Source organism: Cervus canadensis, chromosome 2 (assembly GCF_019320065.1).
Source record: "Cervus canadensis isolate Bull #8, Minnesota chromosome 2, ASM1932006v1, whole genome shotgun sequence".
Taxonomy (NCBI): Eukaryota; Metazoa; Chordata; class Mammalia; order Artiodactyla; family Cervidae; genus Cervus; species Cervus canadensis.
The window spans coordinates 104773035-104798496 of record NC_057387.1 but is presented as its reverse complement, the minus strand read 5'-3'; the positions used below and the strand labels follow the sequence as shown (position 1 = coordinate 104798496).

The window sequence follows — 25462 nt, the reverse complement described above, 5'->3', positions numbered from 1 at the left end:
ACCAGACCACCTGACTGGCCTCTTGAGAAACCTGTATGCAGGTCAGGAAGCAACAGTTAAAACTGGACATGGAACTACAGACTGGTCGCAATTAGGAAAAGGAGTACGTCAAGGCTGTATATTGTCACCCTGCTTATTTAACTTATATGCAGAGTACATCATGAGAAACTCTGGGCTGGAAGAAGCACAAGCTGGAATCAAGATTGCCAGGAGAAATATCAATAACCTCAGATTATGCAGATGACACCACCCTTATGGCAGAAAGTGAAGATGAACTAAAAAGCCCCTTGATGAAAGTGAAAGAGGAGAGTGAAAAGATTGGCCTAAAGCTCAACATTCAGAAAACTAAGATCATGACATTGGTCCATACACTTTCATGGGAAGATAGAATGTGGGGAAACAGTGGGCTTGACTTTATTTTCTGGCTCCAAAAATCCACGGCAGATGGTGATTGCAGCTGTGAATTAAAACATTGCTTACTCCTTGGAAGGAAAGTTATAACCCAACCTAGACAAGCATATTGAAAAAGGCCCCCAGGGAGAACCGATTACTTGTCAACAAAAGGTCCTCTAGTCAAGACTATGGTTTTTCAGTGGGTATGTATGGGATGGTGAGAGTTGGACCATAAAGAAAGCTGAGTGCAGGAAGGATTGGTGCGCCATTTTTTTGAACTGGGTGTTGAGAAGAACTCTTGAGAGTCCCTTTGGACTGCGAAGGAGATTAAACCAGGTCCATCCTAAAGTGAAATCAGTGCTGAGTGTTCATTGGAAGGACTGATGTTGAAGCTGAAACTCCAATACTTTGGCCACCTGATGTGAAGCGCTGACTCAAAGACTCTGATGCTGGGAAGGATTGGGGGCAGGAGGAGAAGGGGACGACAGAAGATAAGATGGTTGGATGGCATCACTGACTCAATGGATGTGGGTTTGGGTGGACTCTGGGAGTTGGTGATGGACAGGGAGGCCTGGCGTGCTGTGGTTCATGGGGTCACAAAGAGTCGGACACGACTGAGCAAATGAACTGAAAGGGACAAACAATAAAATAAGTGATATAATACAGGGAGAGAAATGCCAAAACAAACACATGGGAGAAAGATGAGTACAACTTTTAATTGGCAGGTTAAGGGTTGGATGAGAAAGTAGTTTCTAGACAGAAATATGAACCAACAAATATGGTTTAGAAAAGAGAGACATCAGCAAGGAGGAGGATCTCAGAAAAGCACACGGACGCAGGCTCACCAAGGCCACTATCCACCAGACCAAAAGTAAGTCGCCGAAGGACTTCAAAGGGTAGAGAAACCTTGCCACAGCAACAAACGCAACTTTGGCTACCTCGTGGAGGGTGTTGTGCAACGTTTTCCCCTCTGGCCTTCATCCTGGCCACATCCTGTGCCTGTGCAGCTGGAGATTCCTCGGCAGACGAGCCCAGTGCACCTGGGCCAGCCGGGGAGCAGCCCTCCACCGCTCTAAGAGTCGTGGAGCCTGTGGATCTCCCTCACAAACACAGGAGAGAAGAAAACAGGAGAGGAAGGCTGGCCGGAAAGGACCGCCAGCTGGCAGACACGGGCTTTGATCTCTTCACAGCCTCACCCTGTCTGCTCAGAAAGGACAGACTGATCAGGAAAAAGACCAAGGTCCTTGAGCTCAACCTCAGGGGCAGCTTGAAAAGCTGAACTCCAGGCAGAAACCCTAAGGGGAAAGATCAGGCCAAGGAGAGCAAGAGGCCGAGCCCCCTCAGCAAGGGAAAGCGGCTGAGGAGTGAGGTCTGGAGGCCGAGCTTGTCCAACAGGCAGGTTCTGCCCCCATGGGGCAAAGCGGACCCTGGTCCTCATCAGGGAGGGGACAAGATGCTTTTCCAGCACAAACAGCTGCTGGCAACACGCCTGGGGGGAAGGGTGATGGTGGCGGCTCTTCGGGTAGAGCGCACCCGTCTACCAAGGGGTGGCTCCGCACCCAGTTCCCGGCATACCTGCTCGGGACGCTGGCTTCAGTTCCAGGCTTTCCTGATCGGTGGCATCCAGGATCTTGTACTTGCTTTTCCTCTTCGGTTTTCCTTTTTGCCTGAAAAACACAATCCCTGTCTCTGCTCAGGAAAGAGGGTCTGTGTGAGGCTCAGGTCGCCACCCACAGGGGACAGCCAGATGGCATGTGGGGCCCGGGTCCAGGGATGCTGCTTAAGGGAAGAGCTGCTTCTCCCTACTTCTCAGCTGGGACAGGCAGCAACTGTGACCTGTTATTCAAGTATTCCTCACCAACTTGGGAAAAGGTAAAGGAAACGTTATCATCTTAGACAGACTGATTTAAAATGTAAATAAAATGAAACCCCTATCCTTGGAGGGTGGAAGGTGAAGGAAAGCTTAAACCAGCAATGTTGTCAACGGTGGTTGTCCTGGACTGGTGGGAATTTTTTTTAGATTCTTTATTGCTAAGTTTTATTGTGAGGTTATATCGCAGGCTGCATTTCAGCTCTGCAACTTATTAACTGTGTGCCCTTGGATGGATGATATCATTTTCCTGAGCAAAGGCTGTTATGCCTATTAAAAAAGATATTACCTATAAAATGTCATCATGGTACTTGGCACACAGTAAACACAGAATTGACACCTATTATTAATAATGATGAGAAAAATAATAAATATTATTCTCAAATATTATAAGACTAGATAGGAGGACTAAATGAAAAAAACCTGAAAGACTTAATCATGACTAACCTAAGTCTATAATTACAAGAAAACATACACACACATGACTTTCAAATCGAAGGGGAGGCAGACAAATTAAGAATCCATGGGGAACAGTGGTGAGGCTGAGGTGTGGAGTACTAAAGCTCACAAACCCTAGAGACAGATGTAAGCCAGGTCTATGCCCCAGGCCCTCCCAATGCCCACTCAGCCACAGCCACGTTTTCCAGGTTGCAAATCACTGCAGTGACAGCCACTCACCCCCTTAGGAGCGTCGGAAGGTAAGGAGACCTTTTTTGTGCATGCTGTAGGTGGGCAAGTAACAGCGACGGTAAGGGAAAAAACCCAGGACTTAGCGCCCCCATGCAGAAGGGCCAGATATCTCTCCAATGAACAAACATGTAATTAGGAGCCTGAACAAATTTACAGGGCAAGTGCATCTTACCTCTTACAACAACAGATTACAGTCCAGGACAGGATCCCCAAGCCAACAACAATGAGAAAGGAAGCAATGATAACATATAACACGCTCCACTCTGCCAAGAAAAACGAAATGGTAAGGGTGGTGGAGACAGGCTAGAAGGGAGGTCTGGGCTGCCCAGCTTGGGCAAGACAAAATGGTCCCCAGGGCTCCCCAGGGAAGATGAGACCTTAGAGATAAAAGCAGCTGAAATTTGAAACGGTGTTTCCTAGCTTGGCTCTGAGACCCTGGGGCAGCGGGGCAGGCTGCAATGAGCTTCAACAGAGGAAGAGAGGGGAGTGGAAATCTACGGGCTTCCATGGGCGAGAGCACAGAGGCCCTCCGAAAGGGCAGGAGGCCGTACAGCTGGGTTCATTTATGCTGCGTTTTGTGGTTGGTCTGATTTAAGCTTTGTTTCGTTTTAAACAACTGCTTTAGGGGAATTCCCTGGCGGTCTGGTGGTTAGGACTTGGCACTTTCACTGCTGAGGCCTGGGTTCAATCCCTGGTCAGGCAACTAAGAAAGAAAGATCCAACAAGCCACAAGGCCTGGCCAAAAAACAACAACAAAAGAAAACCACAAAAAACTGCTTCAGAGCTTTCCTCTAACCTTGAACAAGTGCGGAGGAAGGAAGTATTAAGTCCTCTGCAAACAGCAAATACACAAAGTTCTTCTCCCTGCTTGCTCATCTGCCTTGGAAACACCAACAGCCACCCACTCAACTCAGAGCCTCAGTCAGTGCCAAACCAGCTGGCACAGTCAAAGCAGGAAGCTCACCACAGTTGCTGTCTCCATCCCTCAGCTGCACCTTGATGAAATTCTCCATCCAAAAGGGGTCACAGACACAGCGTTTGGTGAATGAATCACAGTGGCCATGGTCAGAGCAGTTCAACTGGCACGCTGCAAGTACAGGAGAGGGAAGCAGGGCCACAGGGGTCAGAGCTGGAAGATGACCGCCTTCCAGGGCCCATGAAAACGGGACGGGACCCCCAGATCACCATCATGGCTGGACACAACCGGAGCAGTCAGAAAGGCTCCAGACTGTTTTTACTTGCTGTTTTCCATATCAGCAGTTCTTAATCTTTCATGTCCCACAGACCTTCTTCCCAGAATAATTAATTGCCAAGATAAAAGACATAGTATTATAGAGGAAGGCGATTATACTAAACATGTTTTTGAAGAATTTAAAAATATAAAACTTTAAAGATAATATGTCTTTATTAAAATATTAATAAGATTATAACAGTGTCTGACAACTGTTATAATTTTGAAGTAGTGATGAATAAAAAATGCTATTTCATCAAGTGGTATGAAACAAAACTATCTGAATTTCTATTGCCTTAAAGTCGCATGTTCTCTTAATACTACAGTAGTTTGTGATTGAGGAAAAGAGTAAATTTCAGTCAGAGGCTCATGAAAACAAAGATATAATTAATTTTTTTCCCCCATTTGAATTCACAGCTCCTCTGAACGCTGTCTCAGGGGCCCAGAGACCCCAGGTGAAGAAGCTCTGCAATGAGTTGGGACTCTTTCATGATAATGGTAGTGGAGGAAAGTGACTATTTCCTAATTCCCAGAGAACCAGAAATGAAGCCCCAGGATAGCAGGGATGACAGGTGAGCTGCGGGCACTGGGCAGGCTCTCATTCCCAACTCCCCACAACTACTCACTGACAGTACTGATTTCCAGCGCTCTGAATATCAGAAAGTCTGCCTTTTGCTTCTGCAGCTCACTCTTGAGCATTGCTGCCACCTCCTGGCCTTTGAAGATCTGGTGAGGAGGCTCATTCTGAACAAAAAATACCATCTTGGTGCTGCGGAGACATGCAACAGTATGAATGGGCTGAGGCTGTCAACTGGACATTTGCTAAGTACCTTCTGTACGTGCCGACACTGTGCTAAGTACTACACACATTCTCTCACAGCAAGTCAGAGTGAGAACGGGGCTGCCCAGCATCACCTCCCTCCTACAGAGGACAACATGGGGCTCAGAGGGGTTAAGCAGCTTGCCCAAGGTCACACAGTTAATTATGGCAGAGCCAGATCCCAACCCTGATATGCCTGACTCCAAAGCCTATGCTTTTAGAAAAGCCCTAAGCTGCCCTAATTAACAAGACGACCTATTCCAAAAGGTAACTGGAGGTCAGAAACACAGGGATTTAGTTTTGGGTACATCCTGCTGTCACCCTTTTAACAGCTGAGAGTGTAGTGCTGTTGGGTTTGTGCCTAGATTATCTATAAGAAAAACCACAGTGTTTTCTAAAACGTAAATTGCTGCATGGTATCAAAGCATTATCCGCAGGTCAAAACATGGCCAAAGTGATAATGACCACGGCAGCAACAAGGCAAGTCTGACATGATGGTGTGGCTGGTACAAGACTATGTTATTCTAGGTCCAGATCTGTTTGCTCGCTGACTGTCAACTTCTGTCCAAGGTAGACAACGTCTGAGCTCACTTCTGGGTGGCATGGAATTTATTCACTAGGCCTTGGCCTCCATTTTTGGCAGCCTGCTTTGTGACTCCATATAGTCTCATAACTGAGGGCCTGGACCAGCTTCGTTTAGTGTAATCCCAACTGTGTGTATTTATCTCAAAGTGTCATAGAAACAGCATCATCTTCTATGTGTGGACTGACATGAAAGTTTGGAAGTCCTTTCCTAAAAGACTTTTAAAAGTTCACTGCGTAGTGAGGCTAAAAATGGGGTATCATAAGCTCCAGAATCAAGAAACAAATCTTTCCCATAAGATCTGTGGTCATCTCTCATGCTACATGTAAAATAGATGATTAGTGAGCACCTACTGTATACCAAGGGGACTCCACGCAATGCTCTCTGGAGACCTAAACAGGAGGAAATCTAAAAACGAGTGGACTCTGACTACCTAGAGGGGCAGGGTGAGGCGGGACGTGGGAAGGAGCTGTGAGAGGGAGGGGACATTTGTATGCCTGTGGCTGATTCATGTTGATGTATGGCAGAAACCAACACAATATCGTAAAACACTTATCCTCAAATTAAAAATGAATTAGTTAAAGAAAAGAGTGGATATGGGCTTATGTGTAACTGATTCACCGCTGCTCAGCAGAAACTGACTCAACACTGAGAAACAACGACAGTCCAGTGAAAACTGATTTAAAAAGACGTGGCCGTTTCTCACATTTTCTCCTAGTGACCTAGTTCACGCTTACAGTTTCCATTTCCATCTACACACAAACAACCCTCAAAGCTTTATCTCCTCTCCCCATGTCTCTCCTGAGTGACCAAATCTATACCTACAGATGCTTGCTGGAGTATTTACAGCAGATCTACCACAGACATCTCAAACCCAACATGTTTCAAAATAGACTGATAATAATTACTAACTAACTCATTATGTGTTAGGGAGGGACTACTTAAACATTATCTTATGTAATCTTCACCAAGCCTTCAAAATGGCTGCTAGAATTTTTATAGGTGAAGGACGGGTTTGGAGAGATACAGTCACCTGCCCACTGTCACAGAGCTGCCCCTGACAGAGGCCGGGCTGCCTGGGGAGAGGCCCATGCTCTTTCCCATCGTAATAACACTCTCTCTCTCCCTCCAATCATATCCTCCTCCTGAATTCCTCAGCAAAGCCCATCAAGGCCAAACCAGAAACCCAGACGCCTGTCTCTCCCTTGTGCCTCAGAGGCAGTGACGGCAGTTCTGCGAGCAGCCCCGTCCACAGCGCTCTCGCGCGCGCTCTCACTGGAGTCTCGCCACTGCTTTGTCCCAGCCAATTCCCACCAGCTTCATCGATCCCGGCAGCCACCTTCCTGTTCCTATTCCCAGGCTGCTAAGCAGAGCTTCAAAAGAAAGTCCTCATCATCATGCTGTCTCCGACCCAGTGAACCCTGACTGCATATCAGATTCACCTGGAGGGTTTTAAAATTTAGGTGCTCAGACCTTACTCCAGACCAACTGAACCATCACCTTTGGGGGCGAGGCTTGGGGGATGGTTTGTTCATAAAAGCTCTGAGCGATACAGCTGTGCGGCCGGAGCTGAAACTGCTGCTCTGACTTCCTGTCTCTGACCTTGGGTGAGACCCCAGTACTGCCCAAAGCCAGCATCCTTTCCTGGAGTGGGTGTTCTCAGCCTTCACCACTTTCCTCGGCCTGTCCACTTCACTCTTACCTCCTCGAAGCAGATGGCCTTGCCTCCAGTTTCAGAGAAACTGGACGTTGGTACTAGAGAAACTGGACGTTTGTACTAACCCTTTCAAATGTCGTCCTTCTCTACTTCTAAATTCACCCGTAAGAGCACATCTTCCCTCCTCTCCTCCCATCTCCAGAGGAAGTGGTGCGCCTGCTCTGTCCACAGCCAGTCCCCCAGAACTACCTCCATTTATAACCCATGTCCCCACCATCTACTTTTCTTCTACATCTTTCCCTCAGTCTATAAAAATGTTCAAGTATTTCCCATCTTTAAAAGGTGTTCTTTTGAGCTCGTCTCCCATATTGTTTTCAACACCAGCCTCTTCGAAGAGGCATTGTACCGTCTCTGTACTCTCAAACCATGAAAAAGCTTTGCTCCCAGCATCTAAGTGAAATGATCTCACTTGAGTTCTGATGATCTACTAATCACAAACTCAAAGGTCTGTTTTGCGTGCTCACCACACCTGTCTCTGCAGCACCTGAGTCCTCTGGCAGCCCACCCCTTCACTGCCAGCCTGTCTCTTAGCTTCCAGCAGGCGGCTCCCATCTGGTTCTCCTCCCACTTCTCTGACTGCTGTTTCTTAGTTTCCTTTGCTGGCCCTTCTTTCTTTGCCTTCCTCTTAAATATTGATGTTCTCCAGAGCTCTGTCCTCAACCCTCCTGACACTCTCCCAGTGTGACTCACCCATCCTCACGGCTTTAACCCTGCCTGTACCGTGACTCCTGACCTCTGCCCTTTCCTCCCTCCTCAGGCTCCAACCGATACATCCTACCACCTGGTGAAGCATCTCCCTATGCAGCCCGTGTGAAAGTGTTTGTTAGTCACTCAATCATGTCCAACTCTGCAATGCCATGGGCCGTAGCCCACCGGGCTCCTGTGTCCACGGGATTTCCCAGGCAAAAGTACTAGAGTGGGTAACCATTCCCTTCTCCAGGGGATCTTCCCAGCCCAGGGACTGAACCCAGGTCTCCTGCATTGCAGGCAGATTCTTTACCGTCTGAGCTACCAGGGAAGCCCAAGACACCCCAAGTTCAACAGTCAAAACTGAACTCATTATCTTTTTTTTGAAACTGGTTCCTTCTGTATCCCTAATCTCAGCGCCCACCATCTATCCAGGCATGCAAATGAAAATTCTCATATTTGACGGTTCACTCAGTTTCATTCCAAAAGGGTCACTAAGTCCTACTGATTTACTCTGAAGTTCTTTTAATTCCCTCACATCTTCTGCCATTTCTACAGCCACTACCTCATTCGGTGTTAGCACCCTTTTCCTAGACTAGTCCAAAAGCTTCCTGATTTGTCTCCCAGCCTTTGGTCTCTTCCTATTTCAGTTTTAGCCTCCACACTACCAACCTCCCTTAAAAAAAAAAAAGAACTAATATCCTTGCTTCAAAAATAAACAAAAACTTCACATACAAAACAAACTAACTTCGGAGTCCTCCCACCCAAACTATTCAAACTGACCTGCCTGGCCTGCTTATGACTGTCCTGAGTCTACAGAGAAAGCCTACTGTCCACCACATCTTAGGGCCGGGTAAGTGCTCTGAACCCAACGGCTTCTTCCAGAGCAAATTCTACGTTCATATCACAGGAATACTGTTCATGCTGTTCCCCTATGCTGAATTTCCTCCTTGTCCTTCTATGCTTGATCAGTTTAAGTTTTACTTCCGGAAAATCTTTGAACTACCTCAATCCCAAATTCTCCTGAAAAAATAATCACCCTTGCCTATATCTCCATGATAGTGTTACCCCAAAACTGGGTTCTCCTCTAGGTGGTATTGAGCCAAAAGACACAACCGAGCCCCAAAGGTGAGAAGAAGGAAGAATGTATCACCTGCGGCAGGTGAGGAGAACACCGGGGATCTTTCCCAAAGCAGTGTCTCCCTAAGTGGCAAAACTGGGGAAGTTTTACACTAAGGGGCCATGCACATTCATGATGGGCTTGAGCACAGAATTCAGCACAGAAATGGGACACAGGTCGACAGAGTCCAAGCTTTAGCTGACTGAAATCATGAGGCTCAGAAAAAGTCAATGTGATTTCTTAGGTTCCAGCTGATCTGGTGGATGAGTGCTTCAGGATATCTTTACCACTGGAACAGAACTGGGAGTCTTTACAACTGATTTATTATTTTTGCTATTGTTACTTCTCTTCCCTGAGAAGAATCACTGGGTCCTGAATTCTTTTTTCGCTTTGGTCACACTGCATGACTCGTGGGATCTCTGTTCCCCAACCAGGGATTGAACCTGGGCTATGGCGTGAAAGGCTAGAATCCTAACCACGAGGCCACTAGGGAACTCCCTGTCCCTGCTTTCTTTCTTCCCTTAAGATCATTAATTAGTGAGACCTCAAGGGCAAGCACTGTAGCCAGGTTTAGATCATAAAATGGCTTAGGCCAAAAATGGCTTAAGCTAAGAAAAGCCTGATTCTCTTTTTCTGGGGACCTCCTACCCTATCTACTTCCAACTGGCCTTCTGTCAAAGCCACTATGCATTGATGTTATGTATTTACTTGATCATCTCCCTTACTAAAACATGGTCTTCAAACATCATGGCCCTCTTCTGACCTTATAACCTGCTGCAGTGTCTAGCACAGAGCACATGACCTGTCCTAAAGAGTACATTTCTTCTTCGTTAAAGAAATGAACACCATGAGTGGTTCCTGGTCAGAGAGCCCACTCTTCTCTATCTACCCACGCTACTTTATCAGCTCAGGCAAGAAGCCCAGGGGACCCCTGGTCTTTCCTCGTCTCCCCCCATTCATGCCCAGCTACCTCTGCTCCGTGTACGGCTGAATCTTTTGCACAATGATGTCGGAGTCCAGCACCCCCAGGAGGACCCCAATCTGGCGGATGAACATCCCCTTCAGCCTCTCAGTTAGCTGACTGACGTTGACATCCAAGATGATCTCCACCAGGTTGTTTTTCCTGGGATCTGGAAAGCATGTGGATCAGTCATGGCTTTAGAAGTAGGAGAGTTAACACAGACCTGCCACTGTGCCTGTGCGCTGGCCCAGGAGAGAACGTGGTGAGAGCATTCAGAAATGCAAGTGACCGCCTTCAAAACGGAAAGGCCCCATGGTGAACCCCCCCATTGCTTCGTCCTGAGCCCGGCAATCTGGGGCTGGTTTGGAGAGCCTCTGGAGCATTCCTGGTCTCTCCACTAAACTGAGAAACACCACACGTGTGCTGGGGCCCAGACCAAATCAATGGGGTTTAGTGCAGGAAGTGGGGAAAAGAGAAACACTTCAATGTTTGTTCTAAAAGTCTCCGCCCAACTGGCTTTGCTGAGCTCTCCAGACCAAAGTGGTGGGTGTCCAGCAATCTCTCCTGATCCAACCTGATTTTCAGTGACTGCTGTACTTTGTATGCAATAACGGGAGGGAAATTTTCTATGCCAACAATCTTACCAATGGGAATGCACCTGCCCTACAGGTTTGAAAACCATAAACACGAAGGAAATCCAGGCAGCCAAGAAACAAGGATTTCCTTAAAACAACATCACAGCTGGACAATGTATTCACAACTCTAGAATTGTGAGACCATTATGTCTTACTTTTGATTATGTCCTAAAGACTGTTCTATATGTGGAAGTTAAAAGTGGCTATTCAGAATATCTTCTTCACACACTTGATGCACCATTTGTCTGTTCTGATGTATCATTTACATAATTAGAGACTATCTGTGATGTGATTCTAAACACAGAGGAGACTTCACAGTGTCTTGGCTGTTGTCCTTCAGAGAGGCAGGGCAAGGACTGGAAGACCTGCCAAGATCCCTTCCCTTCTAAGACATCTGTACATAAGCCTGGCCTTAAACCTAATAAAGAGTAGGTTTAAAGTTTATACCTTCTCATCAGATGCTCAGGAATTTATAACACTCTATCCCACCCTGTACTCGTTTCCTCCCTAATACCAAATTAGCCTCGAAACAAAACAAAAACATGGTTCTATTTAAGAAAGGAATTTTATTTCTGCAAATCTGAAAAATGTAAAGGACACCAGTTACTTTACCTTCCCTGGGGGTTGTCAGATAAAGCCTGAGGCTCAACTTACAAAAATAAATTGTTTTCTGCAGCTGGGTGCTGATGAGACATCATGACTCGAGTTATTCCTGTGCTCAGATTCCCAAAGCAGCCCGAGCCCTCGTCACCAGTCACACGTGGAGGAGAAAGTGCCGGCCCAGGGGCCCGAGGGCCTGGCTCTGACACAACGGCTGCGAGGCTGACCAAGCCCTGCCCTCTCTGAGCTTCTGTTTCTCCGTCTGAGCTAAGCAGGGGAGGTCCGCGTTTCTGTGTGCGTAGGAGAGGTCTTGGTGGAACAGAGTCTCTACAGTTCTTAGCTTGGGGATTCTAGATTGTTTTAAAGCTGGATATGCCATCTGGCTCTGTCCATGCTGGGGGAAGGGTCTCAGGATCCAGGCCCTGCTGGGCTGACCCAGCAACTCCACTCCGGCTCCTCACCAAATGAACTCACCAGGTTTCACCTCCACCGTGGTCCGGTCTATGTCACTCTCACCCTTCGCATCCGTCACCTTCAGGTGAAATGTGTAGGTTCCCTCGACCAGGTTGGAAAGAAAGAGGACAGGGTGGTGGTCAGAGTGATTTAACACCTCCTGTGGGGTGGAACGATATGGCAATGTTGCAGAACAAAACCATACTCCTTGCATGGGAGTCAGCTGCGTCTGTCATAGCTAAGCCCCCTCTGGGTAGATGGCTTTGAGTTCCTGCTCTGTGATGGCATCACAACCCACAGCGATGAGGATCAGAGAACAGAATTACGTTCTGTTCCACATGAGCTTGAGGGGTGACCCTAGGCAAGCCATTTAATCTCCCTGGATTTCAGAGCACAATCCAGGTTTGACACAAGAGACCACTTGGTTAAAACAGGTCCTGGAGTGCTTGACTCAGCCTCCTCTCCCCATCTCACCACCTGACCCGTGGAGCTCTCCACCTCCTGGCATACTTACCCCTGCTGCTGGGCTCCCCTCATCTCGAGTCCAGAGGTAGCTGACTATTCCTTTGTCATCTGAGGACTTGGAGCCGTCCAGCTCTGCTGTGTCCGTGGGCAAGGTAATTACCACATTCCCAGCTATCTTGGCTACAGGTGCTTTGTTCATTTCTAAACAAAGAGAAACCATTGAAAAAAATATATCATTCAGAAAAAAAAAGAAATGCTTCTTCATGGTGCTTGTGAGAAAATAAAACATCAAAAACATCCTAACTGAAGAACCATTTTAAGTGCTTATCCACACCAGCAATGAACAGTGTAGAGTTACCACCACCAGTGCCACCCAAAGAAATGGTCCCCGGCACTGTCCAGCAGAGGGGACAAGTACAGTGTCTTCCTAAATTCTCACAGCAGCCTCCCTGGAAGGAATCCATTTCTCTGCTTTGGTGATAGAAGATGTTTGGAAACAAAGGCCTAAAGTGGTTAAAGCCCTGAAGTTCAGGTTTCATCAGCTGATACTACATATTATCTTCAAAATGTGGCTTAAAATGTTATTCTCTGAACATCTTTTTTTGATTCCTTCCTTAGCACTTTAATAGGGGAAAAGGAGAGAGACACTTTTCTTCCTGGGGCCCCACCTGCAGCTGTTTCCTCAGTGCGTGCTCTCCAGTCACTGGGTTCCGGGTACTGTGCTGGGGGGTCATCTGCATATCCGATAGTTTTTCCCACTATCAGCTTATGGGCCTCTCCCAAGACCATTACTGATCATCGTGCCCGCACACCACAGCAAGGCTAAGCCACTCCTGTTAAGCCGGCCTAAGCGTGCCGGCTCCCAGGAGGAGCATAGGAAGCAACAGTGCGGGGCAGTCATTCTACGGCTGGACAGCAGGGGTCACTGCAGCTAGCTGGAGAGCTACAGAGACCCAGGGACTTAGCAGCAGAGATAAAATAAAAATGCAAAGGGAAAAACCTTAATTCTCTTCCTATTCAACTGAGGAGGGAAGACGGGAGGGAGGGAAAACAAGAAGCTAAAATTTACCTTAAAAGCCACTCAACCAAAGACTGTTTTAGAAAAGCAAATAACAGCTGCCCTTATCCCTAACTTTCTTCTCTACCTTTTGTCTCTAGTCAATTCTTCAAACAAACAAGAGATGATGGATTCTTTACTTATCTGACCCAGAGGCTGCTGTACCAACCCAAGGCGGCAAGATATACCTTCTCTGACAATGACATTCACAGAGCTCTGGCTTTGCAGGTTCCTCGCATCCTTGACGGTCAAGGTGAACACGTAGGTCCCCACTTGCAGCCCAGTCACAGTGGCGACACTGCCGTTAGCATTCTCGAGCTGTGCCCCGTCAGGTCCCCTAGACAAAGAGAAGCCAGAGGGAGGAGCTGCACCTGTCTACTGCTCTCCTGTCCCCGACTCAGCAGGAGCAGACAATTACTGCCTCAGCTAAGACATGAACTATTGTTTCCTTCACCTCGAGAGGGCATGTTTAAAAATATTCCATTTGGACAGAGTGTCATCCGGCCCCAAAAATACAAGCTACCTGCTGATCAGAAAATTCCATTCACCTGCTTTCAGACACTTTTAGCCTTATCCTTTATGAGAGCTTCTAGAACATCCAAACTCTGTGCTGTTCCAGTTTGCAAAAGGAAGAAAGTGCTCTGAGCAGGTCTCTGATCAAAAGAATGATTTAAGAGTCATGTTTCTGAAAAGCATTTCTGGCCCAGTAGTTGGTTCAGCTCTTGCCAGCAAAGAAGCAAAATGCATTTCTTAATCACACGCCAAATTCCCTCCTGCTGAAAAGTCAGGGAGAGGAAATAGGCCAAGGCTGCAGAGAGCACTCAGGGGAAAACCATCCTCTTCTTAGCATAGCAGCTGCATAAGCAAAACTCCCTCCCGCTCCTAGACAGGGGCCACAGAGGACCCAGAACGCCGGTATCTTCCTTGTCCCTGGCGGCCTCACAAGGAGCCTGTGGCAGGGGAGTGAGCTCTGCGCCAACATGCAGGCACAACACTACCCCCAGCAGACAGCCCTTCTGCTCAAGGGCCAAAACGCCTCAGAGCGTTCCTTAAGACCGAGGGACACCCAGAGAAAGCTGCACACTCCCAGGGTTTTGCTTGTGTTGTTTTAAACGTACACCCGTGACCCCAGCCGCCCCTCTTAAAACAGATTCGCCTCCAAGAAGCCATGCTAGGCATTACTTCTGCTGTAAACACTAATAAAACTCAACTAAATGGTTTATCTGCTGTATCTTCAACAAACAGTTATAATTAAAACATGCTAGGTTGAGGAAAATTAGGTTCTCTAAAAGAAAGAAAACAAAAGCTAAGCAAAATAATTTCTAGACAACAAAAGCTAAGCAAAATAATTTCTAGACTCCAACTCACCAATCATAAATCAAATGCTTTTCAAGTCAAATTACAGCCCTTACCTACCCATTTCTAACGTCCCAGTCAAAACCAAAACCAAAAAACCCAGTCTCTCCTGTAGCTGCTATCTTTGGAAACTGAGAATGCTTTTAACTCTTTCTTGGAATTCTTTCGCTTCCTGTGGGATCCTGCATACAATCTGAATTCCTTTTGTCATGGCTTAAAGGAAATGAAAGAAACTGAGAACCAGGAATGGTTCGATTAGGAAGTTCCAATTTAATTAGTTTTATTTCAGTTACTGCCTTTGGCCTCTGGCTAACTTAAGTGGTAACCAGTATCTTCAAGGAAACAATAACAGAGTAATGCTTTCGTTTTGCAGATGAATTTTCAGTTCTCCTTAATAGCTGCTCCGCCCCATCCCCCCTGCCAGCCTTGCCCAGTTAATTCTGAGCAACGGTACTTTTCTGCTTCATTACCCCTTCCATCCTGCCTCTCAAGTGTAATTAAACTATGCATTTCAGCAGACAATTGTACCTGTAACAGCACCAGAACCACAAAGTACTACCTGGGGACAGTTGATGGTAAGCATTCTCTTTCTTTCTTATAAAAATTATATCATTTCCTTAGAGTTGAAGTTTGGAACTACAAACATTTCTTTCTCAGTAATCCCCCTTGGATAAGCTAATAAGAAAGTAAACTCTTAAAGGCAAGTAAAACCTAGCTCTTCAAAGGTCTGGTGCCTTTGCAAACACAAGGGTTTCGTGTCAGTACTCACTGTGTTTTTTCCCAAAGATATGAGATAATTTTCTGGTCATCGGAGCTTTTGCTGCCATCCAGGGTTGTGCTATCCACGGGAAGAGTCAGCTCTTTATCTGGGCCTGCATCTGCCTGTGGAGGCTTGTTGTTTTCTAGAAGACAGAGACTTGGAGGTCAAAAGCAGGCAGTCCAGCTGGGAAGACAGAGGAACCAACTGGGACATATGTTCTGGAAGCCTCAAGGACTCTGCCTCTCCACCCACAGAACTTTCAGATACTATGGGAGGTAAGGGTATCGTCAGGGAGCTCACAATGAAGAATATAAGACCAAAACGTATAAAACAACTCGGAAAGAACATGGCAGAACATAATGAAGTTACAGCGCCATGCTAAATTTGAAGTATAATGCTATAGGAGTTTAAATGAAAGGGCCTGAGATAAGGCAGGGCTTTCTTGAGGAAGCAGGCTTTAAGCTGGCCCTTAAAGGACATGGTAGGAGGAGTTCCCTAGTGATCTAGGTCTGTTAGGATTTCACTGCCGTGGACTGGGTTCAATCCCTGGTCAAGGAACTGAGATCCTGCAAACTGCAAGGTGGATAAAAAAAAAAAAAAAGATTTGGGATGGCAGAGACCATCTGCTAGCTGCCCCTGAAGGCACAGTGATCAGCCAAGAGCAAGGGCACAAACGAGGCTATGAAATACTCTTTCTCTGTGCCTATGAAGAAGGCACCAGGGGAAGGGACAATTGAAGTTGCCGAGGGATGGTAGATGCGTAACTCCCACTTCTACCCTCATATAGCTCAGAACCCAAGCCCTCTTCTGACCCAAGGGTCAAAGGACCAGCCAACAGAAGAGCCTGCCACAAGGTCAGAACTCACCAGGTTGCACAATAACAGTCACTTGAGCGGTGGCCTGCTGTCCTATTGTATCAGTCACTGTGAGCTGGTAAGTATAGTCTCCTTCTTGCATGGCAGAGAGCTGCAGGGTCGGTGTTCTAACCCCCTGAATGAATAAATACAGAGAAGTGGACTCTCAGAATCATACCATACAGTAAGTCCTTCTCTGGTCTACATAATTTACCCAGTTTTCTAAACCTAGGTTGGTACTGGGCCACCACCTCCCTATTAGTGAATACTCAATCAGACACTATGGAACATCTTGTTAAAAAGGCTTGACCCTTCAAGGGAATAACCCTCTGACATAGCAACAGTTTCAAATAAAGTCAGAGCTCTCACGAGGGAAGGGAGTACAGGAAAATGTGCAGAGATAACCAAGATCCATTTCTATGACTCAAGCCAAAAAGACCATGAACATATAACAAAATAACACGATTTAAAAAACAGTGCTGTAACAAAGTGTGATGCCTAACAAAGCTGCCTCAATCAAACACAGCAGCAACAACTCAAGATGCTTTGTAATGCTGTGCTGTCCCCTTACAGGCCTGAACAGATTCTGTGACAGCAGAGAAACCTCATATAATACTTACACTAAAGCCGGATGAAATGTGAGCTTTAAGTCATGCCTCAAATACGAAAGCATAAGACTCCTGAGTGTCAGAAGGGATATTACAGATAATTTAGAGACAACTGCCAATGCAGGAACTTCTAGAACAGTAGGCAAAACCTAGCAGCCTCTGGGCTGAATCCAGCTTGCAGGTATTTTATTCAGTCTTAGGGTCTTAAAAGCTGGCAAAGTTCATGTAAAAGTCTAGACTTGTCTTCTCTTGAAAAGCTGGAGGATCTGACAACACTGGGACCGTACTCCAAAGTGGCAGCAACCAGCTGAACTCGAGGGGCTGCTGAGCCCTTTAGTCAGGGCTTATGTTGTCCAGTTTGCCACAGCCCCCACCCAGTTTTCTTCACTTAGTAACCTGCCTGTTGACTGACTGAGTCTCCTCTTAAGTACGTTCAGAGAAGATGCTCACCGTGCAGTCAGGCTATCTACTCCGGTTTTTAACAGAGCTCACCAAGATGTGCTGTGCTCAGTCACCCAGTCATGTCCGACTCTCTGCGACCCCACGGGCTGTGACCACCAGCCTCCTCTGTCCATGGGAGATGTCCAGGCAAGAACATCGGGGTGGGCTGCCATGCCCTCCTCCAGGGGAACTTACCAATTCAGAGATTGAGCCCAGATCTCCCACACTGCAGGCGCGCAGTCTACCTGCAGATAGACCTGGGCTCAATCCCTGGTTTGGGAAGATCCCCTGGAGGAGGGGGAGGCTACCGACTCCAGCATTCTGGCCTGGAGAATTCCGCAGACTGTATAGTCCATGGAGTCGCAGAGAGTTGGACACGACTGAGCGACTTTTACATTTGCTTTCAAGATGTGCACTCTTCAGCAGAAGCTAAACCAACACTGGTAAGCAACTATACGCCAAAAAAAAATTTGATTTAAAAATAAAAAAGATTTGTACCCTTGCAGTTTCTAAAGAATTCGACTCCCTGAAATTATCCAAGAACAGCTATCAGTTTTTTCCTCTAATACTAAATATTCAAGATAAAAGTTTTTGCTAATTGGTTAACTGAAGGCCCTGTAACCTTTCTTTAAAAAAAAAAAAAAAAACAATGTTCTATGTACTAAGCTGACTTTCGTTATTAAGATGGAGAAAAACAAGCCTCGGATGGGTGACCCAGTCCAGCGCTCTAACTGCCCGGGGCAAGAACAGATAGGTGCTCCTCCTTCCTACCTGCATCTCCATCACCTTCCCCTTGCTGTCTGGGCTGAGCGACCACTCATAGCTGGTGATGCCGTGATCGTCAGTGCTCTGGTTCCCGAAGAGGGTGATGGAGTTCTGGGGCAGAGTGATCACTTGGTTGGGGCCCGCATTGGCCACAGGGGGGTAGTCCACAGCCTTGTTCACAGTCAGGCTTGCAGTGGTGGAGTTGGTAGCTCCATCCGAGTCGACTACAGTTAAGCTGTCAGGACAGAGAGCGAAGTGCCGTCGGGGATGGGCTTAAAGAGAGAGGAATAAACGTGGAAGAACTAGAACTCAAGGCTAGAAAACAGCAATGTGGCAGGGTTGCCAGGTGGCAGTCAATTCTAACCCACTCTTTTTTGGAGAGTTAGGATAATGCTAGAAGCTAACGCTGACTGAGGGTTTACTGTGCGGCAGGCACTGTTCTAAGCACTTTGAATCTCACTTAATCCTCACAACAGATCTAGAAAGTACTGTCCCTATTTCACTCCCTATGCACATGAGGAGACCAAGGCAGGAAGAGGTCAAGTAACCTGCCCAAACTTGAAAGCTTGACAGTCGTGCAGTCAGGATCTAAATCTAGACAGTATATCTCTACACCGTTTCACTCTGCTGCCTGCACGTGTCTGTGGCCGGGACCTTTATAAACATTATCTGATCAGGCCCTCCCAATAATCACACAGAAAGAGGTACCATCACTCTCACAATTATACAAGTCTTTAAGAGGTTAAGAAACCTGCCCAGAGCAAAACAGTGAGTCAAGGTGCAAGCACAGTGCTCTGACTCCAAAGCCCAGAATCAAGTCTTAAGAAGTAGTAATTCCCAGCCCCTATCCCTGAGGTTCAAAGACGCTACACTAAATAAAGCAAGCTCTGACTGCAGCAGGCTCTCCTCCAATCATCCTGTTTTGGCTGTGTACGCAGCGCGAGAATGGACTTCCTGGGCAGACCGCCTCTAGGATGGACCGGGAAGGCTGGCTCCAGTAAGATAGGAGCCTGAGATGGAAATGAGTCTCCTACGCAACAGTCCCACAGTTTGTGCCAGTGTGAAAGAGAATTTGCAAGAGAAAAAAAAAAATGTTCATTTATAAGAGCAGGCTTTTACCTAAATGATGCCTTCCAGCTGAACAGCCTAAAGCTTCTCTTGCCACCTCAAAATGTGAGCATAAGCAAGCAAGGAGGTTTGGGCTCCTTCCATTTTGCTGACAGAAAGAGGAAAAGCATATAAAAGACATGTCGTTTGTTTAAATCTCACCACCAGCCACAGAAGGAGCCAGACATCTGTGGGTTTTTAATCCCACAATCTCACTTTTTACCTATGGTCTTAAAGAGATTTCTGATATTACAGCCTTGAGAAAAAGAACACAAAAACATCACACACAGACATGTGCAAATCAGCAAATACCTGAAAAAGAAAAATCCACATAAGTTGTCCTCTTTTTCCAGTTTCCCTGTTTTCAGTTTTTTATTTTTTAAAAACATATCTTATTTGTCTTCTCTTTCAGAACAAAAGCAAGTTATAGACAGATGCAAAGTGGCAAATGCCCGTTACTCTTTCACCTTAGAAGGTCCCTGGCTTGCATGTAAAAATCCTGGAACCAAACAGCAGATAACCACAGGGCTGGGGAAAGAGGCCCCTGCCATGTAAAAGCAGGGGACAAGAAAAGGTAAGTGGAATCAAACAAGGTGGACCTTAATGCTAGTCAAACCCAATTCCATCATTTTAAGGACTGAGGCTTGGAAAAACAGAATTGCACCCATTCACCTGAAATGCTCTAGGTTAAACTGTGGTTAAAAGCTCAGACTTGAGTCAGCAGCCTATGTGACCTTGGGCAAGTTACTTAACCTCTTTGTGACTGTATTTCCTAATCTGTAAAATAAGAATAATTATAATATCAGTTATAAGGATTAAATGAGCTACTGCGTGCAAAGAGCTCTGAACAGTACTAAAGACACAGTAAATGTTCAAGAAGCAGTAGCTATTTTTGTTACTATTTCAAAAAGGATCACATGGCCCAGGCTAAATTCCATAAATATTAAAGTTCCTGTATTAGAAATTCAAGGCAAAAACCAACTCATATTTCCATTTTAAGCCAATGAGAAGGCTCCTATCTTGTTGTAATGGCAGCTACCCTTCATTCACTTCAAGTCTGGAGTCAGTGAGAGAGCTGCTAAGTCAGAACTCGTTTCTTTATTTATACGGCAGGTGCTGTGCTAGGACATTCCCTGCTGCGTCTCTGGTAGTGTCTCAAAGGTGGCTAATCTCAGGTCCCGCGGGGAGGACAGACACCCGTGAGCAAGCTGCTGCACCACGGCAAGCACCACGCCCAGGCACTGAGTCTAACGGGGAGTGAGGAAACCGCTCCTCTCCGGAGGGACCTCCAACAGCCTCGCTGAAAACGGGGGAGGCCCTTAAGGAGAGGCAGCACCCTGAAAGACTGAGAAGAGCATTCAAGGAAGCACAGACAAAACACATACAGGTCAAGTCAAGCAGCAGAGTAGAATGAGCCCTGACCTTGGGGGTTAGAAAATCTGCATTTCCACTCTAGCTGTGTGACCTCAGAGAAGTTAGTAGTTAGCCTCATTTTTCTCAGCTGTAAAATAAGGATAGTATAGTGTACACATGGTGTTTGTGTGACACTCAAGTACAAGCACTTTGCAGCATACAAGGAATAATGCAAATACAAGGAAGATTACTCTAGAATCAGCCTCATACTCGCTAATCACAATCTAGTTTATCAGTGCTAGTTCCCAAAAGAACTGACTTAGAATCATATTCTCTGAAAAGTCCCCAATAGAGAAAGATCCTACAAATTATATTCAAATAAATAATTAGTCAAAAGTAAGGATTTTGAGATCTCAGAAGCTGAAGAAGCACTTCCCAAAGGGAAGAAATGAGAGTAGATTCCTTACAGAATTTTCCTGAGAAAAGGCAAAGGAAGATGTTCTAGTTTATGACAGAAATTCCATAAAAAGGTCTGGATATATGCCAAGTATGGCTCTGAGAAGGAGTAGCTGTGTGGGTCCTGATCTATTATGCAAGGACCTTTGCCCTAAAAAGTTATCACTGTTTTGACCACAATTGCCACATGGCATAAAGAACCAATGGAACCAAAGGTTATATTATCAATCAGCTCTACAGGGAATTTGATATCTGTCAGAGTTACTCTTTTAATAATGTAAAACTCATAAGGGGGGAAAAAATGGCCTATGGTAAGCTTAAAGGATCCAAATTTACCTGAAAGTGTAGTTCCCAGGAACGAGCTTACTTAGTTTTAATATGGCGGTATCTTCAGAAATCTTCTTTTCTCTCAGAGGTCCCTTAAGTTCTTCCCAGTGGTACTGGACAATTTTATCATCATCAGTGCTTTCTTGGTCATAAAGAAATATCAGTTACAACATGAGAGCACTGGGTCTCAGCATTTATCCAGCTTACACAAACCAGGGCAACTACTAGGAAAACTCCATGAAATTACAGACTATCTCTTCATTGTGTTTAGGAAAACTTCATGAGTTTAGGAAAGTCTAGAAAAACTTAATGAAATTACAGACTATCTCTCCAGAGTGTTTCTTTCCTAGGATTACTGGGTCATTCTGCCTGTCTATGAACATTCCACTGCATAGTTTTCCAAGGACTCCAACATAGGCAACCTCTCGTTAAAATGTTACTGTATAAAAAAAGTAAAATCAAAAGTGACTAAACCTACTTAAAATAAAAGTGATTAAACCTACTTAAAATAAAAGGAAATTTACACTTGGCACAGCACTTTTTAACCTGGCTAATTGGTAAACACCAAAATCTCCTAACAAATTATATGGGTCAAGGTGTGGGGGAAGAGGACCCCTCATAATGTCATGGTGGAAGCATAAATTGAAACCTCTATAAACAGCAATTTGGGAAAAATTTATCTTTGTCCCTGCAATACCTCTTTGAGGAACTTAATCCTATATATATACTTGCACTTGTGTTGTATATCTGTAGAACATTTAATATTTGTGTTAACTATCATGCTTATAAGATTATTCATGGTAATATTATTTTAAAAGCAAATAAAAAATAATTTAAATGGTCATCAATAGAGACTGACTGAAAACAAGTATATATTTATACAATGAAATTATACATTCATATAATGGAAGGCTACATAATCATTAAAAGAAAAAAACAGTGAAGAAGTATTGCATGTATTAATTCAGAAAAATTCTCCAACATATAGAAACAAGCATTGTACATAATTTAGTGTGTAATGTGTTGTCAGACTGTATATTTTCTTATAAACACATAAAGTATCTCTGGAAAGATGCATAAAATAATACCAGTTGTCGTCTGGAAGAAAACTGGACAGCTGGGAGACAGGGATGATAATGATTGTCTTCACTGTATACCCTTACGCATTATTTAACTATGACCTACTCAAAACTATAAAATAAATGCTGCTAAGTGAACTCTTCCTACCACTCTCACAAGTGCTTCATTCTGTTCTGTCTCTTCCTTTTGGCCTGCTACTCTTCCATCCTCCTCTGCTTGCCAGAAGCATCTACACGAAATGTTTAACCTTGCTAGAGATTCCTCTGCTAAGCAGTGACTGCCTCTACCAGAAACCACTGGTGGTGCCAAGACAGTCAGGGTAACTGGACTCTAATGGGTCTCAAAAGAAACCAAGCGAACACTGGTGAGATGCCAGGCCTGAACCTCTTGTGCACACACAGCCAAGACCCAGAAATCCTCTCATGTCACCCATCAGGTGACACTACTCTGAAGGGTAAAATGTTAATAATGAGCCCAGGCAGAGGTGGGGCAGTGATGGCTAAGTGAGAGCTCTTTGTCAAGACTTGCAGGTACTTATCTTGCCATGACAGATAGGAAGGAGCTTTGTTTTCATAACTAAGAATGGCAACTCCAGGCAAGCAAATTTGAAAATCAGCAAGCTTCAATTAATATAACGCAAAGTACATGAATACTACTACTTTTTTACCATCTCAGAGAAGAACTATTACTTTAGTCGGGCCACATGGGGATTTTAAAAAGGGCCTGTTTAGTTTTTACTCCCTAATAGAATGCTTCAGACAGTTGGTCTTCCCATAGCATGGCCAAGAGGACTGGTCTAAACAGTATTCAGACACAGCTGGCTGCAAATCTTTTACTAGAGTACACAGCAAATGCTCTTCCAAACCATCATGCTGAGACATGTACTCACGGCTGCCGTCGATGACTGTAGAAGTGGTCGGCAGGGAGATCTCCTGGTACTGCGGTGACACAATGGCAACAGGAGGCCGATTCTTACGGGGCTCTGCAAAAACGACCCACAAGAAACTGGGAGAAGGGCTTCATAAACCATATCACAGGAGAAGCAGGCCATATCTGAGTGCAGGATATGTCAGTTTCCATTACATAACTGGAGAGCTGAGCATCGCCAAATGGGAAAGTCACAAGATCAGGTTAACGTTCTAACCTGACACACCCGGGATTGTTAAAACCTCTTGGAAACCTGACGACTGCTAAGGCCATGTGCATGCTTTCAACGCTCATGCACTGTCTAGTATGTTATAAGTACTATAGCAGCAACTGACTGCTTTCAGGCAAGCTGAACAGAGGTGGACAACAAACAAGCTTTGTGCAATAAAGGACTTGGCAAGCAAACTATCTCTTGGCACAGACTGTGTGAAAAAAATAATGGGTGATTTCTCCACCATCCCTGAGCTGATTGTGTGTGAGATAATTAGGCCTGAGTACTGGGAAGGTAACAAGACACTTCAGTCCACTCTCATGAATGTGAGCTATAAACCCAGCAGCCTCCTCTTTGAGAAATGATCAAACGGTCTTTATGCTTAACACATTTTTAAGAAGGTGAAGGGATTTGGCTACAAAGTTCAAGGAAGGAAAAGAAAACCTTTGCCAACAAAGATAGAAAACAGTATTAAGAATTTGTGCCAATGTATGTGTCACTTTCCAACTACCCCCAAATTTTCCTGAAAATGCAAAACAAGATACCTTGCTAATGCACTGTAGTCTACCAATGAAAGTGAAAGTCACTCAGTCATGTGCGACTCTTTGCAACCCCATGGACTATACAGTCCGTGGAATTCTCCAGGCCAGAATACCAGAGTGGGTAGCCTTTCCCTTTTCCAGGGGATCTTCCCAACCCAGGGATCAAACCCAGGTCTCCCTCATTGCAGGTGGATTCTTTACCAGCTGAGCCACAAGGGAAGCCCTAGTGGATCACTTGAAAAGGATGATGAGATTTGGCTTTCAAGATAAAAGAGGACTGGCAGGGTTTAAATGAGGAATTCTGTGTGCAAAGGCCCACATTTCTGGAAAGAGATCAGACAGAGCCTTCCACTGGCCTGGTTCTCTTTATACATGCTTCTCCCAGGCTCCTGCCTTTCCTGTGTCTCTTAATTACAACACATGGTCCTCTCTCAGCATGACCCACTTGGAGAAGTAATTCTCAAGGAGTAGGCCACACTACACTATGGGCCATGTGACCACCTTTTCCCTGCCCAGCCAGGTATGCCATTAGAATCAAACTACATACACTTCGCCAGGCTAACCTTTTACTCCACTGAACTAGGAATTGCCCAATACGTGAAATATATTACCAAAAAGGAATGAGAATTTAAGACCCCTAAAGTTAAACCTCTATCCCCTTGGGAATCCTGCAGAGGGTGCAATGGAGACAGGGCTGGGGCTGGGAAACACACCTGGTTTCACTGTCACATTCACGTAGCCTTCCCCGTGAGCATTCTGACCATCTACAATCACTTTGAATTCATAAAGGCCTGGAGTGAGCTGCAAAAGTGAGAGAAGATCTTTTAGAAAACCACAAACAGCAGCAATTATATTTAAAATAGCATGTATACCTAAATTTTTCAATGCTGATTCTTGCATACTCCTGTTCTTGCACCATTTCCAAAATGGAGAAAGTAAACTAGCTGAAGAGATGAAACAATGAATTAGAAACTGAAAAACCATAGCTTTTAATGTGAATCTTATTACTAGCTGACTCTGAACAACAGAAGGGATTTCAGTATCTCTGTACTCCCATTTTCTTTTCAGAAGAACATTAAGGGCCCAACCATCCTACTTCAGTTATGAAATTAAAACAATCAACTCTGCAAAGAAAAACATTTTGTAAAAACACCAAATAGCTCTCAAATACCTGAGTATTTTCCCCTCCTGATTTCTACTAACTGTATGAACATAACAACAACCAAAAAAACCCACAATCCCATTGTCCTAATACCTCAATTAATCATATTTTTCTTATATCTGTCTAATCTTTTACCACACACATGAAAAAAGAGCTATAAACAGTTTATTTGTTCAGCAAACATTTATTGAGAATCAATTATATATGGTCATTGTTCTAGGCTTGGAGTTT

General features: G+C 45.3%; 1 protein-coding gene across 5 annotated transcripts in view; it reads right to left on the bottom strand.

Annotated features, from left to right (window-relative positions):
• Window positions 1–25462, bottom strand: part of KIAA0319L (KIAA0319 like) — a 94175-nt gene that overhangs the window by 2894 nt on the left and 65819 nt on the right. For 4 of the 5 annotated variants that reach the window (XM_043461936.1, XM_043461937.1, XM_043461935.1 and 1 more), the window contains exons 7-20: window positions 24783–24870; window positions 23279–23371; window positions 21319–21451; window positions 18073–18301; window positions 16265–16388; window positions 15408–15540; window positions 13471–13619; window positions 12275–12426; window positions 11782–11920; window positions 10082–10241; window positions 4811–4953; window positions 3918–4040; window positions 3126–3216; window positions 1969–2060 (exon numbers count right to left, since the gene is read on the bottom strand). In XM_043461936.1, the coding sequence (XP_043317871.1) occupies window positions 1969–2060; window positions 3126–3216; window positions 3918–4040; window positions 4811–4953; window positions 10082–10241; window positions 11782–11920; window positions 12275–12426; window positions 13471–13619; window positions 15408–15540; window positions 16265–16388; window positions 18073–18301; window positions 21319–21451; window positions 23279–23371; window positions 24783–24870 (1849 nt within the window). Of the gene's footprint in view, window positions 1–1968; window positions 2061–3124; window positions 3217–3917; window positions 4041–4810; window positions 4954–10081; window positions 10242–11781; window positions 11921–12274; window positions 12427–13470; window positions 13620–15407; window positions 15541–16264; window positions 16389–18072; window positions 18302–21318; window positions 21452–23278; window positions 23372–24782; window positions 24871–25462 lie in introns of those variants that run through there. The other variant, XM_043461939.1, reaches the window with a different exon arrangement.